This window comes from Gymnoscopelus braueri (genome assembly GCF_963280865.1).
Source record: "Gymnoscopelus braueri genome assembly, chromosome: 9".
Classification (NCBI taxonomy): Eukaryota; Metazoa; Chordata; class Actinopteri; order Myctophiformes; family Myctophidae; genus Gymnoscopelus; species Gymnoscopelus braueri.
Window position 1 is genome coordinate 41,009,631 of NC_137610.1, and position 19,052 is coordinate 41,028,682.

At 44.0% G+C, this 19,052-nt stretch overlaps 1 protein-coding gene across 2 annotated transcripts; it reads left to right on the forward strand.

Moving 5' to 3' along the window:
* The first annotated feature begins 11,111 nt into the window (after positions 1-11,111).
* LOC308091937 (uncharacterized protein) lies at positions 11,112-18,292 on the forward strand. Of its 2 annotated transcripts, XM_080437706.1 has the most exons (5): positions 11,117-11,197; positions 12,284-12,355; positions 12,447-12,589; positions 13,027-13,652; positions 14,205-18,292. In XM_080437706.1, the coding sequence occupies exons 4-5, from the start codon at positions 13,361-13,363 to the stop codon at positions 15,134-15,136; spliced, it is 1,224 nt and encodes a 407-aa protein (XP_080293832.1). In that variant the 5' UTR covers positions 11,117-11,197; positions 12,284-12,355; positions 12,447-12,589; positions 13,027-13,360; the 3' UTR covers positions 15,137-18,292. The 2 variants fall into 2 exon arrangements, with proteins under 2 accessions (XP_080293833.1, XP_080293832.1); XM_080437707.1 differs by lacking the exon at positions 12,284-12,355 and having other exon boundaries at positions 11,112-11,197; positions 12,447-13,652.
* The last annotated feature ends 760 nt before the right edge of the window (positions 18,293-19,052 follow it).

Below are 19,052 nucleotides of genomic sequence, written 5' to 3' on the forward strand. Positions count from 1 at the left end.
TTAAGGTAACAAGTCCTTTCCTGGTTGTATGAGTTCAAACGTTTTTGGAAGTCTAAAAAAAAGTCTGATTTAGACTTTGTTGTAAATACAAAAAACAAAACAAAAAAATTGTTGTGCGTTAGATCAACTTTTTGTTACCACCGCGCTCTGACTCCTCTGGTGCGATATCCTCCTAGACCAATATCATTTACAAAAGTGATGGGTCACACTCACACTCGAATGACAAGAGTGAGTTAGCTTTTTATTTCTTCTCCATGTCTTTACAATGAAGGACAAATGACTATCCAGCCTTCGTCAGTGTGCAATTTTCTGTGTGTGACACCGTAGTGCAACTAAGTATAAATCACCTTTTGCTCTCAGCAGTAACCTGTCCCACCCATCTGTTCTCATTTTGCCACCTGAGGGTTGCCATCTTGTTAAGCGAGAGAAAATAAGAGCTAAAAGGAAGGTGACAACAGTTTTCCCTTCTAGTTTACCTCCATGCACCACACTGAGTCTGACAAGCTGCTGAAAAATAGGACTGGGTCACATTTCACCCCTCAAAAGAATGTGCAGGGGCTGAGTAACCCTGTGGTCTGCGTTGGCATGTTTGGGCTGGCTCTTCATAATATGTAGTGTGTGCCATCGAAGACCGAGGGCATGAACACCAAAGAGAACTACCCAGGGCGTTTCTACTTTGGACTTGCAAAAATCGATGCCAAAACCTAATAGTAGCACCGTAATCAGTCTTCCCCCTAATATTAGCATCCTTTTTTCTCAAGGGTGGCGGTTGGAGCATTTGGCTCAATATATCCTCTTTGACCTTAGATTCAGTTCTGTGGCTTCATGAAGGCACCGTTGTCATCATCATCAGTCAGCACACTAACACAATGCTGTGTTGACCTTGTTTATCGCCACTGTCGGGTGGAAAACATATTTGTATGTCTAAAACCGATACTTTTCAGGAAATGTGTCCTAATGTATCCAATGTATTTACTATTTAGTCACAAGCTCTTGTTAATACAGTACATTGATTAAATACCCCTGTGGTCCTTACAGGTATTTGTAAAAGCCACGGACAGACTTAAAGGTAGGGTAAGTGATTTTATTTTGTTAAAATAAGTGTTAAATAGTAGCTTTATATTCTGATAGTACTTATTGCAAATACAGAGTGTTTGTTCAGTAGCAGGAGTCTCCATGTCTCTCCAACTCTTTAGTAAACAGAAAATGCATTTTCAGGTCAGGATACCAATTTTATCGAATCAGGACAGAGAACTCAGACAGGATACAGATTAAACTAGAAAATGTGCTCCTCGGAGCACAAGTCTCCGCCAGCAGACTATAGCAATTATATTATCATAGCAATAACTAATGAGATACAGTAGAGTAAAAGATATATACTGTAGTTAAATAAAAAGGTGTATGTTAAAGAAATATTTATTTAAAAAAAAATGATTTAAAAATCATATTTTGTCTTCTAATGTTTAAAAATATGTTTTGAACAGTTTCAGCAGTTGATTGGTGTGTTTGATCAGCTTTGGCCTTCTGCGCCTTTGTTTGACCAATGTTAGGTGTTCTCAGAGGGACACACACACGCACGGACGGGTGATTTGGACTAGAAGATACTGTTCCAATCAAGACTGATTGATCCTGTCTTACCTCGCTTCAAAAACGTAAACGTTTTTTTGAAGTGACACACCTATTTATAGAATTGTATTTCGTCATGCATTCCTCTAGCCAATCAAAGGCATTGGTATCAACATATTAATACGTATTAAGATTTCGGTCTTGTTGTGGGATCAATTCAACTCTAGTCCTCTTCTGTGTTACTGTTGTAGATGAGTATGCTTTCTTAGCTTTGGCCTTCTGCGCCTTTGCTTGACCAATGTCAGGTGTTCTCAAAGGGACACACACACGCACGGACGGGTGATTTGGACTAGAAGATACTGTTCCAATCAAGACTGATTGATCCTGTCTTACCTCGCTTCAAAAACGTAAACGGCTTTTTGAAGTGACACACCTTTTTATTATAGGATTGTATTTCGTCATGCGTCCCTCTAGCCAATCAGAGACATTGATGTCAACATATTGACACGTATTAAGAGTTCGGCTTTGTTGTGGGATCATTTCAACTCTAGTCCTCTTCTACGTTACAATTGTAGATGAGTATGCTTTCTTAGCTTTGGCCTTCTGCGCCTTTGCTTGACCAATGTTAGGTGTTCTCAGAGGGAAACACACACGCACAGACGGGTGACTTGGACTTACTGAAGGTACTGTTCCAATCAAGTCTGATTGATCCTGTTTTACCTCACTTCAAAAAGTAGTGGCTTTTTGAAGTGACACACCTATTTATAGAATTTTATTTCGTCACGCGTCCCTCTAGCCAATCAGAGGCATTGGTGTCAACAAATTGACACGTGTCACGTGGAGCTTGCCCAATGTTAGCTTGGCTAACAATGTTTGCTCACACAAAGCGAAAACATATTCTCCACCTTCGGCGGAGACAACAAGTGAAATTGGAAGTGATGACACAAAGAAATGAGCATGCAAAATTGGAACTGGAACACTTTGAAAATGAAGCTGATAAATGGGTACTCTCTCCTGATTGGCTGAAATGGTGTCACCTACCTGAAAATGTATTTTCTGTCTATCAAAGAGCTGGAGAGACAGAGAGACCCCTGTTACTGAACAAACACTCTATACAGTAGCAATGAGTACTATCAGAATATATTGCTTTAACCTTTTAACAAAAACCTTTTTGTTTTAACCAAAAAACATCACCCTATACCTTTAACCACTTTCAACCTGACGGCTAATGCTGGGCATATAATGTTCAAAGATTTTATGAACTTTTACAAAAGTGGTGAAATGAACCGATCTTCAAGCTCACAAATGTGTTGCACGTGTCATGATGCAAGGCAGTGTGAGCTTGTCGATTTTTCATTTATGAAAAAATATTTCTTTTTAATTGACATTTGTGCTCCTCTGAGTGCAGATCTCCACCAGGCCTGCTTGCTGACGCCCACCCAGGGCTGTGTAAGTCATGGGGTGCAGCCGCCAGGACACAAGGAAGCTGCGGGGGTCGTGTGTGATTAAAGGTTCTATGACATTCATTTTCACTTTTAAATTTTTTATGTTTTTTTGGGGGTTTTATGACCTCAATTACACCCAAAAAATCTGAACTTTGAACATTCAGTGGATTTTCTGTGGTCTGGGGTTTTCTGAATAATTAGGCTGAAAAGTGAGCTTCGGCAGTGAGGTCACAGCAGATTAATCCCGCCCACTCTCCTCCTCGCCCCTCCCCTCCCCTATCCTTTCCTTTGGGGGGGGGCGGAGCAGAGGCGATGATTGACAGGCAAAATCCCTCACCAGCGACACCCGCAGGCAAAGATTTCTTTTTTCATTGCAGTTGAAAAGGCTTTAGAAATGTGAGAGAAAAACACCTGCCATGGATCAATGGAGTGGAATTTTTTGTTAAAACTTTCTATACACGTTTGAAGGACCATGACAAAGACTTTTAATGTGTGGTAAAACTGAACGTCATGAAACCTTTAAAATTGGGGCCAGATTGGAAAAATGTAAATTCTTCCCTGGCCTACTGGGAGAGTGTGTGCTAAGTTTCACGCCAATCAGTCCAGTGGTGGCCGTGATTAGCTGTTCACAGATGCGCACTGCACGTACGGACAGAGAGAAGAACAGGAGCGAAAACATAATCTTGCCGTTGCGAGATAATATATACAATATGGAGATACAAGGTTCTGCCCCACAGTGAAGATAGGATGCATAGGGCTAAAAGTGCATTTGGTCTGACAAGAATGAGATTGCATAAAACAGTACATCCTCATCTTCAGTATACTAAACCCTCTTAAAATAGAAAAGATTGTTGAATTGATGCCTTATGTTTATAGTATGTCAGCTACCGTATATTCACAACTTGAGCTACTTGCAACATATGGTTTCATTATTGAACCCCAGTCAGGAAATCTCACAGAAATGGCCTCTTTTTTATCAAAACCATAAGCATTGGTGATGTCAAGCCAAGGCAGACATTAAAATTTGGTACAGTTACATAGAGAAATAAATTGTGTGCCCCAAGAAGTGAGGAAAGGAACTCTGAGACAATTTGGTCAAAGCACCTGAAATCTTGGGGTGTATTCCGTGTCTCACCACCACTGGTGTTTGTTGTCCCCCTTTGAGCTGTGTTGGTTTGTTACACCTGTGCTGAATTTGCAGGAAGCCGTCTTGTCTAAAGGGCAGAGTATGTCAATTAGACTAGGGGGTGATCTATGGTCAATCAAGCCACCCAGTATGCATTCTCACTGCAAATTAATTAAAACTGATATCCAGTAAGGCCAATATTTTTTGTTCTGCCACTAAATGTCGGCGATTTATCATTCAAATATCCTCAGGTTTTGTGTAGGTACTTTTGGACCTCGGGTCCAGTGGGTTTGATGCTTGGCCAGGGACAATATAGTGCCCTTGCCAACAGTCCAAGCTGTGAACGCTTGTCTGAGAGTTACCGTAAATCCTTCTGCTTGCACCGCTAAGAAGCTCAGAAAGCCACAGCCCTGCTATTTGCCACCCCTGTGGTCCTTACAGGTAGCCACTGAGACTCCCCAAATTATGATCTCCATGTGTAGGGGAGCAATACGAGAACAGAGCTCAATGGATAAAGAACTACCTGTTGCCCCTTGTTTTCATCAATGGATAAAGACGGGTGCTGTCTGGTCACCCCTGTGTTGATTAATGTGTCCATTTATTGGATGTGATACTGGTGATTAATGGGATATTATTGTGGGATGTTTGCCCCCTCTGATAAAAAACCATTCAGATTTCATATATTTCCTATCTGAACTTCCCATTTGTGGCTGCCATTCCAAAGCACAAAGCTTTAAATTCTTGAACTTGTACATCCCTTGAATTTAAATTGATATGCGAGTTTGCTTGATTGATATATTAAGCTGCAGAAATGCATTGGTGGTATAGTGTTAATAATATCTAATAATAAACTACAAGCAGTTGACCCAGATTTGGTTAAATTTTATTTTATGTAACAAATGCAACAAACCCCCCCCCCCCACCCTTAATAAAACAGCCTAAACTGTTGGGGCTCACTGGTAATTGAGTAGTGCATTGATCACATTATTGTGTAATGTCCCGGGTTCAATTCTGACTGGAGACCTGTGTGTGTGTGTGTGTGTGTGTGTGTGTGTGTGTGTGTGTGTGTGTGTGTGTGTGTGTGTGTGTGTGTGTGTGTGTGTGTGTGTGTGTGTGTGTGTGTGTGTGCGTGCGTGCGTGCGTGCGTGCGTGCGTGTGCGTGTGTGCGTGCGCTTAAATATACATAATCTAGATTTGTTTTCACCTCATCCTTATCAAGTGGAAATAAAATGATTATCTTATCATCTTGGGTGCTACTCATCATGTGTTGTTGTTTTTTGTAGTTTTTTTCAACAATCGGTAGCCTGCAACTCTTAAGTGGATCACGTAAATGTTGAAGATCAATCCTGTTTAGTTTTCACCGAGCCTGTTTGGATACTTTGAGCAATGGTGGGCAGCAAAGCAACAAGGTACTGTAAATTCAACAAACATGATTATGATCTTAATTTAGACATATTTTAAATATGAAATATTATCAATCTCAGAGGCCCACCTGGGAGCTGAAGTCCAACACTGCCCCCACCAGGAGTTCCCAGCAGGATTCTGGGATCACACATCAAGGTTTGTCGCTGGCCCTCGACCCCTTCCCAGGCCTCTGGGGTGGGGGGTGGAGGGGGTGTAGCGGGGCGGAGGAGACAACACACCGTAGCTGTGTGCAACTGCACAGTGAGTCCTTTTGCTCGTTGCCATGCTGTAGTTGACCGCAGGATTGCAGTGTTTACTTAAGAGCCGGTGCATAAGAGAAAGGCGGACCACCGGCAGTCGCCACCCGCCGGGTCCTGGGCAAGACCTGGGGCTCATCTTTGTTGAAAATGGCTCTGGAACCTGCCGCCTCCCACTGGGCTGGCCTATATTTAGCAACAAACTGAAAAACCTCTTCATTCTTAAAAAGCTGTTTAGGTTTCCATTGAGAAGGTGGTTCAGAGGAGGACGGGTTGTGATGCTGCAGTCCAGTGCCTGTAGTGATGCTCCACTCAATTGGAGAAGATGCATAACCACACAAACCCCAGCGTCCCTATTCTTGGGAGAACGTTCAGCAAGAAATAGCAGAAGTACAAGCTCGCAAGGTGTCACATTGCCATGCACTGTGAGCTTGTGCTGTAGATCTGCTATTTTCGGCAAATAGATTTGGTGTAGAGGGAAAAAGGATGGGACCTAATAGACCCCTGCGGGACTCTGGTCAGTGAAGCATATAGTGGTTAACTGAATAGTAACAGCGATGCTACTCTCGCCCCCACCCAGACACGAACTGAGTGCCAGAAATGCCGTTTTTTTCTTTTTGGGGGGGGGGGGGGGGAAACCGTCTAGAAGGAATGCGATTGCTATTTTGATATAATCGGTGTTATGATATATGAGTGAAATATCCCTTGATGACACAATAATGTGTATTGTTATAATTTTGGGGTGGGGGTTGTTTTTTGTTTCAAAGCTTTCACAAACTAAAGACATGGCCATGTTCCCCTTTGTTAACATAAATATGATGTCAAACAAACCTTTTCAAATCAACACATGCTTTTGACTCCAAGTCATAAGCTTTTGGAATTAGCTCTGGCAGAGATATAAAGGTTAATATGACTAAAGAAAGGCACAGGAACTCAAACCAAACACAACATCATTAAATTAGATGGAAACAGATTTCAACTTGTTGGGGAAATCTGTCTTTTATTAATACTGAACAACAAACCAACAAAGAGAATGGAGGCCAACTTATAAAATTGATAGCATCATGATTAAAATGTAATGTCATAGGAACTTTTCTCAAAAGTGCACTCTTGGATCTTTAATATTTCACTAAAAACAGGACCCTACTGCTCTGTATGTAATAAGTCAAATGTTTCCTTCTTTATGAAGATGTTTTCTTAAGATAGATGATCTGCTGATTCAGCGCTTCCTAATATTTATATGATGTTTTATCCCTCCCAGTTACCAAAGTCTCCGATTCTGGGGGAGGGCAAATCCAAGAGAGGACATGCGTATTACATGTTTTCATTTGCCCTTATGTACGCCTGAATTGTGAAACAATCCCTCTTTTCATGCCCATGGTTTCATTCAGTGGGTGGCGAGAGCACCAGTATGATTGGGGATGAGGGAGCCGGGTGATTTTTTCCAAGGTGAGCACCTCATGGGAGATGACTGTTCGCTGCCATTAGTTTAAGTGCAGGAGTGTCAGTTAACCCGACACTGGCAGAAGGAACACTTAATACCAGATGGAAGTAGCTGTCCTTGAAGTCTTAACAAGCAGGCACACAGAGAAACAAGCCTTTATTCAGTGTAGGAGCACGTAGAAAAAAATGATAACTTAGCAAGGTTACCACAAAGTGTATGTTAAATCCCACATAGGAAAGGGAGGGATAAAGGAGATTGAAGGGGGTGGTGGTGGGGGGCAGGGGGGCAAATGTCCAAAGTGGATAAAAACACAGTTTGGATGTTGCTGACTGTAATTTTTTATTGCGTTCAAAATAGGCAGGAATATAAAACAAAGCGGTGGTTGTCACGCTAAAGGGTCCTGCTGCTTAAGAGGTGTCAAATTATTGTACCTCAGCTGGATACATCGGCGTTGGAAGCCAGGGGGTGAGAAAAGAGCCAAACCCAGTAGACTTTGGCACATTTGTCCTTTACCGCTGGCACGGATGAGCCACGCTGTGAGGCTTCAGGGCATCGATAGGCCCCTGGTGTTTCCCTACCCAAAATTATGAGTTACTACAATGCTTGACCCTTCACGGCCAATGTCCTTGTGGACAGTAAACATAGAGGTGACATTTACAGATGAAACTTCCCTAGTCCCCCTGATACTGATCTAACTTTCTGATGAAGATGAGGCCAAGTCCACCCAAGCAGTGAGACTGAGCCAAAGGTTTCAGGTTTCAGGATTGCATAAATAAGATCATATCAAGTAAAGTGCCTAGCAGTTTTTAAGAAATGTGTTCAACTAGAGTCACACACGTTGGAGTAATATATCATCATCTCACTGGCCAAACACTTGAAACCGAAAAGGCCTCATTTATTTTAATTAGGACATTTCAGAGAATACCTCATCTGTCTGTGGAAGCACCTGACATAGTGGTCACCAAAGAAGCCTCTGTCAGCTCTGGTAGATATGATCACCATCCTTTTTTTGTGTCTAGAGTAGAGATATAATTGCTACCTGGATTTAAAAAAATGTTAGGGCCAATCTGGAAGTCTCTCCTGCCATACTATAAGTTCCTACCGAAGATTTATAAGGGAAGTTCTGTGTTGAGTTTTGGATAAATTAAGAAAACAAGCCCTGTGGCAAACGTAGGCTTATTATATTAACACATTTTGTTCAACAAGATAATCTCCACAAATCGACACACATTTTTATGATAGTCGAACCACACAAACTTCAGAATTCATGGTTCATGGGTTCACAAGTGTAATTTATGTCAGTGAACAACATGTGAAGCTCTCTTAGGCTCTTATGTTAACCACAGACCTTATTTTCCACATTAATTGAAAACCCAATGGACGGAAAAAGCATTGGAAATCTGGCGAGGGAACCCGGTGCAAACTCACTTCCGGGTTTTAGGACTACAAAATGTAGCACTAGTGAAATGAATTGAGTTGCTGGTATGTTCCTCAATCTGCTACTGTGACCGAGTGCTGGTGAGTCTCAGTTGATTGTCTGCTTGTCATTGAATAGATATTCTACTCCTGAGTGGCGACATGCTTGTGTGAGTGGGCTGTGATCTCACAACAAAGGCATCCAGGAGAAGACGCATCACAGGAGGCCTTTGAGAAATCTTTGGCTCTTCCCATACTGGTCCGGTACCAGTGTTCATCCATGCGAACAGAAAAACTGAGCCGAGGCAGGTCTGTTGAGGAGCCTCAGCCAAGTTAAGCACGGAAATATTTCTTTCCTGTTAACTCAAGAGTCTGGCAGTCACCTGCGTGAGGTTACCCTCTCTGTTCATCCAGAGCCACTGGCCATTCGTTAAAGCCTTGTGAAGCACAGACAGCAAGATTATCTGGTGATAAACCATGTATGAGATGTAGCTATTTGTATCAACTTTGGTGGTTTTAAAATCTCCAGTGAGCCAAAGCTCTCAACTGAGATTTTGTCACACGGTATCGTTGTCAGTAAAATAAGAAAATGTTCACTTTGCAGGGTGGTTTTGTTGGCAGAATGAAATTCCCTTAATTGTTACAGTATAGAGTTGCAACGAGTTTCAGAGGGCCCTAATGTTGGGGAGCCAGCGGGTGTGCTTGGGGACAGTGGATAGATTTCTGTTTCGGGCAGAGCTGGTCATTGTGTTTGGCGCACAGTAGCTTGCTGGCACACACTCTGCTCAGCTATGCACATAGGCTCCATGATCTCTTGAATTACACAGTGAATGAAGGATCTACAGCATTGAAGCTCCTTACAGGCAATATACTGTAGCCTATCTTTACTGGTCACTGTGAGTTAGACGAACCCTCCGTGGCTCTAACAAATCAAACTTTTCTTCATCCAAATTTGAGGAGATGACGGGTCAACATTCGGATTTCCTCCAAATGATCCTACATCGTCTCACTGGATTTAAATTGTGTGTGTTTTTTAAATTTTATTAACGACATGGAGGTTCACATACAGTCTGGAGTTCAGTGAGGACATGTCCAGTGTTTTCTGTGTTCAATGGCCAAACAAAACTGTAATAGCTCAAATCATAATAATGCAAATATATGAAGGAGTACTTAGCAATTATGGCACCAACAGGAACATGGCACGCCAAGTGGGCATCAACAAGGGCCAGAAAGGGAGACTCACTTTTCCTTTTTGAGAGAAATGTCTACAGCTAAGTGTGTGTCCTTTAAGTACATCTTGGATGGTCAACAGACGAAAATATACTGTGTGAGCACTACTAGATGGCTGTTCTGAGGCCAGGACACACAAATTCAGCTCCTGTGAAATGCACGGCACCCGCTGCCCGCATCCTACCGTGCTTTCTGGCACAGGAAACTACAGAGTGCCTGATCTTAATTAGTTTAGCAGTAAGGAATAACATCCTTGGAGGATTAGAGATTGTTGTTATAGATTACCACAGAGAAAATGCAACTTTTTTTATTGTAGTTTTTTTCCAGCCCTATTTAATACTTATTTGGATGCCAGTGTAACGCTGCGAAAATAGCCAATCTACAAGCTCACAATGTGTTGCATCGCAACACGTGCAGTGTGTAGATCGGCTATTTTTCATAATTCTTTTTTATAATTTGACACCCATATTGAATGATACGGAGCCCCTTAGGGGACATTACTAGGTAGATTGTTTTAAGGGTAGGTACATTATTTTAAGAGCTAGGTAGATTGTTTTAAGGGTAGGTACATTATTTTAAGAGCTGGTGGTTTATGTTTTCTGGTATGGAAAAAAAAAACATAGGCTATAACATTTTTTTTGAGGGATGAGTTTTTTTTTTTGAGGGATGAGTTTTTTTTTTTGAGGGATGAGTTTTTTTTTTTGAGGGATGAGTTTTTTTTTTTGAGGGGTGAGTTTTTTTTTTTGAGGGATGAGTTTTTTTTTTTGAGGGATGAGTTTTTTTTTTTTAGGGATGAGTTTTTTTTTTTGAGGGATGAGTTTTTTTTTTGAGGGATGATTTTTTTTTTTGAGGGATGAGTTTATTTTTTTGAGGGATGAGTTTATTTTTTTGAGGGATGAGTTTTTTTTTTGGAGGGATGAGTTTTTTTTTTAAAAGAGGGATGAGTTTTTTTTTTAGGAGGGATGAGTTTTTTTTTTAAGAGGGATGAGTTTTTTTTTTTAGGTTAGTTTTTTTTTTCATGCATGACATAAAAAAAAAACTTTGAAAAAAAAAAAAAAACTTGGACCAAAAAAAAATATTATACCTATCTTGAAAATAAAACCTCTCCTTTTCAAAGTCGCTATTTATAGCATTTATAGCACTATAAATAGCATTTTATTTTATTTTGAAGGACAGGCCGTCCGTCAAAGGAGTTCCGGGTAAGTACGTCCCTTCCTCTTTGACCAAACTTGGTCACCGGACTTTCCACTCTCCACCACGGAGGAAATAGCTGGTCAGCTAACGTTTACTTGTTTACAAGGAAATTATTGTAAGTGATAATATGCTCTCATTAATCTACCGCTATCTGGGATAATGAATGAATGAATGAATGCTTGTGTACAGCTTGCTTACTAACGTTAGCCATTATGCTAGCTAACGCTAACATTAGCACCGTTAGCTCCATGGGTAGCACCCAGCTAGCACTGGCACTCAACGCCAAACCCACTACGTTAATGTACGTTGCCGATCATATTTATGTTGTATATGGAGTGCAGCGTTTCAAAGTGATTTAATTCTAGGGAAAGAATGTCATCATATTGGCTAGCAGCTGACAGGCGCAAGCTAGCATAGCTGAGCTATTGTATACGTTCGTGTTCTATCACATACATAACGTTGACATCGAAAATAGCAGATCTATAAGTTCACAACATGTTGCGTCCGCGACGCGCTGTGAGCTTGTAGATCTGCTATTTTTGGGGCCGACAACGTTGTGCGATGTAGCATATACCTACTGTAGCTTATTGAGGTGTTGTTGCTATTCTGTACTGTACTTGTAGCTTAATGAGGTGCTGTTGCTATACTCTACTGTACATGTAGCTTAATGAGGTGTTGTTGCTATACTCTACTGTACATGTAGCTTAATGTGGTGTTGTTGCTATACTGTACTGTACATGTAGCTTAATGAGGTTGTTGCTATGATACTTAACATTATTATTATAATGATGTACCGTGCATGTTCACATCATGTATACTTTACATTATTATTATTATTATTATTATTATTATGTACTGTGCATGTTCACATCATGTATACTTAACATTATTATTATAATGATGTACCGTGCATGGTCACATCATGTATACTTAACATTACTTGAGACCATTTTTCTTTTTTTACATGTTGGACAAAATAGCCAATTTTACATACATGTGTTTGGTGAGGTGGAATGCTGTGCGACGAATGGGAAAAGTTAGAGGACGACAGGATTAAAAAGTTGCACTCATCTTAGCTAGGTTGAAGGACAAATCCTCACATACTGTACATTCAGCAGTATTAGGGATGTGTTGTAAACACATTGATTAAAATAAATTAATAAATGGAGTGTAATTGTTTTGTATTTGGCCACCACTGCAGACTGCAGATGGGACAAATTCAATCCAAGCCATAATCAAAGAGTTGCCGCATCTAGTGGACACTCAAGGCATGGTGAGCTTACATCTCACAGAATAAGTTTAGTACAGACTAAATCGATTATTGTTTGTGCCTTACACATTTTTTTGTCTTTACCTGTCTGTAGATTTCTCATGATTTTCGATGTTAAATCCTGAGTGTACTGGGAGATGAACCCTGAATTCTCCGCGAAGATCACTCACATGGCCGGCCAGGAAGGAGAAGACGGGTGACCTTTGCGTCAACATACAGTAGCTTTGCTCTCAGCAGGTATTCACATAGAGCTCACATATTCCGGGAGCAGTATGGGTTAGCGCCCCAGCCTTGGTCTCCAGCCTTGGTCTTCCGTGAGGAAGAAGCCCAACAAACAGTTGGATCATGCAGACACATTTTTTTGTAATATAGCCTAATATATAAGTTGGCATAAGATATTGATAGCTAATTGCAGTGACATTATTTTAATGCTGTTTAAGGGAAGGCATGTGTGTTCCACCTACATGTGCATGCACACTCATGTTCAGTAACTTTGGACTCAGACTCAGTTAATGTGGACTCTATTTGGACTTGAGCACTGCTGGGGAATTGACTCAACCTAGACTCCAGATATAGTGACTTGACTACAGCACTGGAGCTTTGGAGTTCAATTTAACCTGTTGTATCAACTTGTAATAATCTTGTTCTTTCCTCTCTTTTCTTTTCTTCTTCAGCCTGTGACAAACCTGGTGCAGTAGCTGACCGCAGCAACCACAGAGTATCCATATGTTTTTATGCTAGGGGAGGGTCATCAGTGTTCCCAAGCTTATGTGATAATAAATGGGGCGGCCTTGGCGCACCCATCTCTTTTGGGTGATGGGTGTTTTAATGGAGTTGGTACAATGTATGTTCAGGAGGAAGACTACGCCTTCAAGCTATGAGATTGTTACTAACCTTGCCCCTCACTCTACTCCCATGATCTATTTCCATTCCTAGCTCACTCTCTAGGTTACAAGCTTGATCGATCACCATGGTAACTGAGTCAACTCCGCCCTCGATTTATCTGCCATGGTAACCGATCACAGCTCCACCCTTGCCACTCACAAGCCAATCCGCGATTGGACCGTGATATCACTCAAAAAGGCATTAAGAGAGAAGAGCGTCGCTTTTTCCAGCACCGCAAACAAAGGACAACTTTTTCATCTTTACACCACAGCAGCGAGAGTTTCCTCTTCTCCAGCGGGACCTTCACAGGCGCGCCATGATGACGTCAGACAGCCGGCACGGGGTCCATCTACCAGCAGACACGACGGCAGCAGAGCGGACACTACAACGCCCGCTCGAAACACACGTTCATCAGGTGAGCCTGTGTTGTTTCCTATTAATGCAAACCATCCACCAGCATTGTCCATAATTACACAAGATATTCGCCAATCGAATTCATCTCCACCTACAGGTCGCACTCTGCTGAGCCGCCTCAGACCCCCAACTCAAGCAGAGGAGACCAGGCTTGTTCCCACTACCCCCATGCATCTCCCTCCACCCCCTGTGCCTGCTCCCCTCCCCTCCTTCCCTACCTTTAATCCTCTTTCCCCCATCCCTTCCCCCTCTTACCAAAACCCTCTGCAAAGGTTTTCACCCCCGTCAATGCAGGCTTCACTGTCATCCCACCCCCCTGCACAATCGTCCAACTTCCCCCACACTTCTGTCTCTTTTTCTGTTTCCGTCCCCGAGGCCGCTAGCCAGCCCAACACCCAGATGGCTATCGCACGGGGCTGGCTAGCACCTTCACCCCCCACTCAGGTGCCCCCCCAAACAGCCATCGGCATCCTGAGCAACTTAACTCTCTCTTCTTTCCCTCCCTCCCCCGCCCTTGTGTTTCCAACCCCCCCCTTTTCTCTCTCCTCCGCAGTCGCAGCCCAGGTGCCACTGAACGCGCTGGCCCTCAACCCACAACCCATATCCAACCACCTCCGTCAACAAATCATCCAGGGTATGGACATCGACCTCTCTGCAATTCTAAAACCATCCACCCACACCTTCCAACCCCGGACAGTCGACTGCGGAGGCATCTCGATCACCCTCCGAGACCTTTCATCCACTGCCCCACCCCACAACACCCTCACCTGCACCAAATTCACCCTAGCCTTCTCAATTTTCAGAAATGTCATCTGCTCCCTATTCCCCCACAGAAGGCAAGAGCTAGACGACTACCTTTCCCTAATCATGGACATGGCAGTGCGGTTTGGTGGCACCTTATTTTATGAATACCATCGGCAGTTCGCAGCGAGGGCGGCTGCCCGTATCCAACAGTGGAACCTCGCTACCTACTGGGGAGCGCTGGACATAGAACTTTACAGCCGGCTGTTCACAGGCAGCGCCGCCATAGCATGCAACATCTGCGGCTGCCCCTCCCACCCCACCACCGACTGCGTGCTCACCGCACACCAGCCTGCACCTGTAGCCCAACCTAAAAGAGAGCCAGCAGCCCCAGTTCATTATTACAATCGCCCCACCCCATTCTCCATCCCTCCATCAGTCCCCGCCCTCATGGGAATAGGAACACAACAGTACCAGCCAGGCCGGGACAAGCGATCCAAACCCGGCCGCCCCATCGCCCAACCAGCCTCCTCTCAAGCCACGGACAAGCGTGGCAGGAAGATTATGTTTATAGGCTCCCGCATGCTATGCAATAATTTCAACGATGCAGGATGCGACTCATCATTTTGCAAGCTCCTGCACGTATGCACCTACTGCGGAGGAGCCCATGCCCGCCACATGCCCCCACAACCCAACCAAACCTTCCAAAAGTTGACTGTCGCACCATCTGGCCACCCCCATTAACATCCCTGCCCTGGCCAAGGAGCTCGCATTCCACCCAGACCCCACATTCGTCCATTTTTTCATTGACGGTCTCAATCATGGTTTTTCACCCGGCCTCATCACACTTCCCGATCATTCCCACTCTTGCAATAACCTCCAGTCCGCACTAACAGAACCTGAAATCGTCACCACCCTGCTTGAGAAAGAAGTCAAGCAAGGGTTCATGATCGGTCCGTTCGATTCCCCCCCATTCCCCATCTACCGCATCAGCCCAATAGGAGTGGCCACTAGGAAGTATTCAGGGAAGAAAAGATTAATTATCGATCTATCTTCCCCACACGGTTCATCCATCCCCAGTATTAATAGCCTCATCCCCAGTGCAGATTTCACACTTCATTATTCAACCGTTGATCATGCCATTGCCCTGATCCGGCTGCCTGGCTATCAAAAGCCAACATCACGTCTGCCTTCAAAGTCCTCCACCTCCACCCAGACTCATGGCACCTTTTCGGCGTCTGCTGGCAGTCAAAATTTTATTTTGCAGTAATTTGGCTGTAAAAGTAGCCCAAAACTTTTCGACAATCTCTCAGAGCTCCTTTGCTGGATATTAAGCAACAATTACCGCATCCCGCACCTAGTCCATCTCCTGGATGACTTCCTCACAGTCGACCCCCCATCAGCCCCCCCCGCACGCAGTATCACGTGCCTCAAGACCGCTTTTGCGGCACTCGGAGTTCCCCTGGCCGATGAAAAAACAGTAGGTCCATTTTAAAAAATGTAATTCTTAGGAATCAATTTGGACTCCATCTCATTTCAAGCCTCACTCCCTACAGAGAAACTAGACCGTATTACACTACTCATTTCCAATTTTCTACAAATCACATCCTGCACCAAGCAGCAACTACTTCAGTTACTAGGTCACCTCAATTTCGCCACTAGAATCATCCCACAAGGCCGTTCATTTATTTCCCACCTCCTCCACCTCGCTGCATCCGTGCTATCCCTCCACCATCATATCATGTTAGACCTAGAATGCCGCTCAGAGCTTAGGCTCTGGCACCTCCTGTTATCCAACTGGAATGGCATTTCTTTTTTCTACAACGATTTCCACTCCTCACCAGAGGATTTGCAATTATACACCGATGCAGCGCCCTCTGTAGGTTTCGGGGGTTACTACAGAGGGAGATGGTTTGCAGATAATTGGCCCTTAGATTTTGTTTCCCCCCGTTCGACACCGCCCACTCTTCAGCTTTGTTCGAATTATATCCAATCATTGTCGCGGCCTCTCTTTGGGGCCATGAATGGACCAGCCGCTCTGTTCTCATACACTCCGATAACCAGTCCACAGTCCACATCATCAATAAAGGTCGGTCAGCATCACTACCCATCATGGCTCTTCTCAGGCGTCTAACATGGCTCTCAGTCACCAATAACTTCATAATCCGAGCAGCCCATGTCCCAGGTTACCACAACACGGTAGCTGATTCACTCTCACGTTTCTCCTTCCAAAGATTCAGAGCCTTGGCACCATCCGCAGACCTCCACCCGACTCCAGTTCCTTCATTTTCCGAGATGACCTTCCCATAAACCATTCTCTCCATAACCTGGTATCCATCTCCCAAAATCACATCCTGCAAGGTATAGCTCCCTCCACACTCTCCTCCTACTGGACAGCTTGGAACAATTTCCAATCCTTTCACTCTACAGCCTGCCATTTCCGTCTCTGGACCTCGTTACACTCACCTCCTACATCAGCTACAGCCATTCTTCTCGGGCCATGCATCCACCAACCATCCGCGTCTATCTATCAGGTATACATTTTATTACTAAGCTCCTAACAGGAGCACCTCACCCCTTTGCCCAGCACTCACACGTCACCCTGCTCCTTTAGAGCCTGAGAAGGAACAAGCCACGTAATCCTCCAGGCCGCCAACCTATTACCTCTGATGTTCTCGCAGGATGCATCAACATACTCCGCTCTGGCTATGTAAACCCATCTGTAGACTCCACACTGGAAGCAATGTTTCTCTTAGCTTTCTTTGGGTTTCTAAGATGTTCAGAATTCACTACCTCTAATTCTACATTCATTCCTCACTACCATCCCTGTTTATCTGATCTGACCATTCCAGATTCCTCCACACTAGTATTCTTGCTAAAACATAGCAAAACAGACCAATTCGGCAGAACAACGCCAATTTACATGTTTAAACTCAACTCCTACCTCAGCCCTTACGAACCCTTGGTCCATCACCTCCATACCAGGCACTCCTCCCACGCCTCTCCTTCCGACCCGTTATTTACCACTGATACCGGTTCAGTCGCGACCCGTCACTGGTTCCTCTACCACCTCCGGCAAGTTCTGACCAAGGCCGGATATCCCACAGGTAACTTCTCCGGCCATTCGTTCCGAATCGGTGCTGCTTCTTCTGCATCTAGAAGAGGCATCACCGACCACACCGTCCAACTCCTAGGGCGTTGGACTTCCCAAGCATACCACACTTACATTAGAACCAATGTCCAAGACCTCAGGAACGCCCACACATCCATGGTCCAGTAAATGTTCTAATTAATGTCTGACTAATTATGCTTTCTCTTTTGGGGTCTCGAGTGATGGTGCGTCCACAGATTACTGCCAAGACGGACGCCTATCTCCTCAGACCCTAAGCCAAATACTCAGGTCTCCATTCCCCTGGAGCCCCATGGTTATGCCTCCCCCCTCTCTGGGCTTCACGCGCCCTTCCACCCCTCATCAGGGCTACGCCCTTCCTCCCCCACCAGGGCTACGCCCTTCCTCCCCCACCAGGGCTTTGCCCTTCCCTCCCCCAGGGCCGCGCCCCCACTGGGCCCCGTCCTTCATCCCTCCCCAGGGCTACGACGCCCTCCGTCCCACACTCCCATTTGCGCCCCTTATCCAGGCTTCACATGCCCCTTCATCCCCACCTCCCCTTCCTCTGTTCTCACTCCCTCAAGCTCACCTCACCCTAGCCATCCTCTCACCATCCTCACACCTTACATCCTTCACTTACCCTCCTCACTAGATAAATCGTACCCCTTGTCTTCACTTCCTCATCCTCACCCCCTTCCTCATCACCTCCCTGTCTACACATCATTTCCTCCTCCATCTCCACTCCTACATCCCCACCCCTAAAGCCTCCCTTCCTCCCCCCCCCTTCCTTCCCTTCCCTTCCTTCCCTCCATCTCCTAATCCATGCATAACCAATTCCTTTCCTGACAGGTCCATCTCCTTCTTTTCTAAATAAAGAATGTTAAACAATGTTTGGTTTGAAGGCGTGGTCTGTACTCGTGAAAAGCATTTTATGTCTTCGATCTCAATTTCCCTGAAACCATGTTCCCAGGTTTGGGAGTTCATTCAGACTTTCATCTTTGACATCCCAGGAAGCGAATCCAATGCAGTTAAATTAATGAGATCTCAACTTGCTGTTATGTAGGATGACATTTTGTTAAGGTGCATGGAAGGAGCTAGTAGGCTTCCAAGATTTCAAAAATGGGTTACCCCCCACACCCCTGTTCAATGGTTCAAGTCATCCTGATGATAGTAAAGTACACTAGCTTCCAAGAGTTACCCCCCTCCAATGGTTTGAGTCTTTGTCATGTAAGCTAAGTATACTTCAAGTGCAAACGAAAAAAGTTTTTTAATTGGTCAATATTTTTTTGCCAAAGGCTTTCTGTTAGCAACATGAATGTGGGAATGTATGTCAGCATAGCATGAGATAAATGCAACATTTAGCATGTAATGACTTATGTAATGAACTAAGATATAGATGTTTTGTGGGGTAATACTATTCAACAGAGTTCAACGTGACATAAGCAATTGATAATGTAGGAAACAGCAGTCATGAACATGGCAAAGCACAAATGTCTATTTGTAATTCTTGTATGCACTTTTAATTTAAGCTGTCATTTATATCAGTGTGTA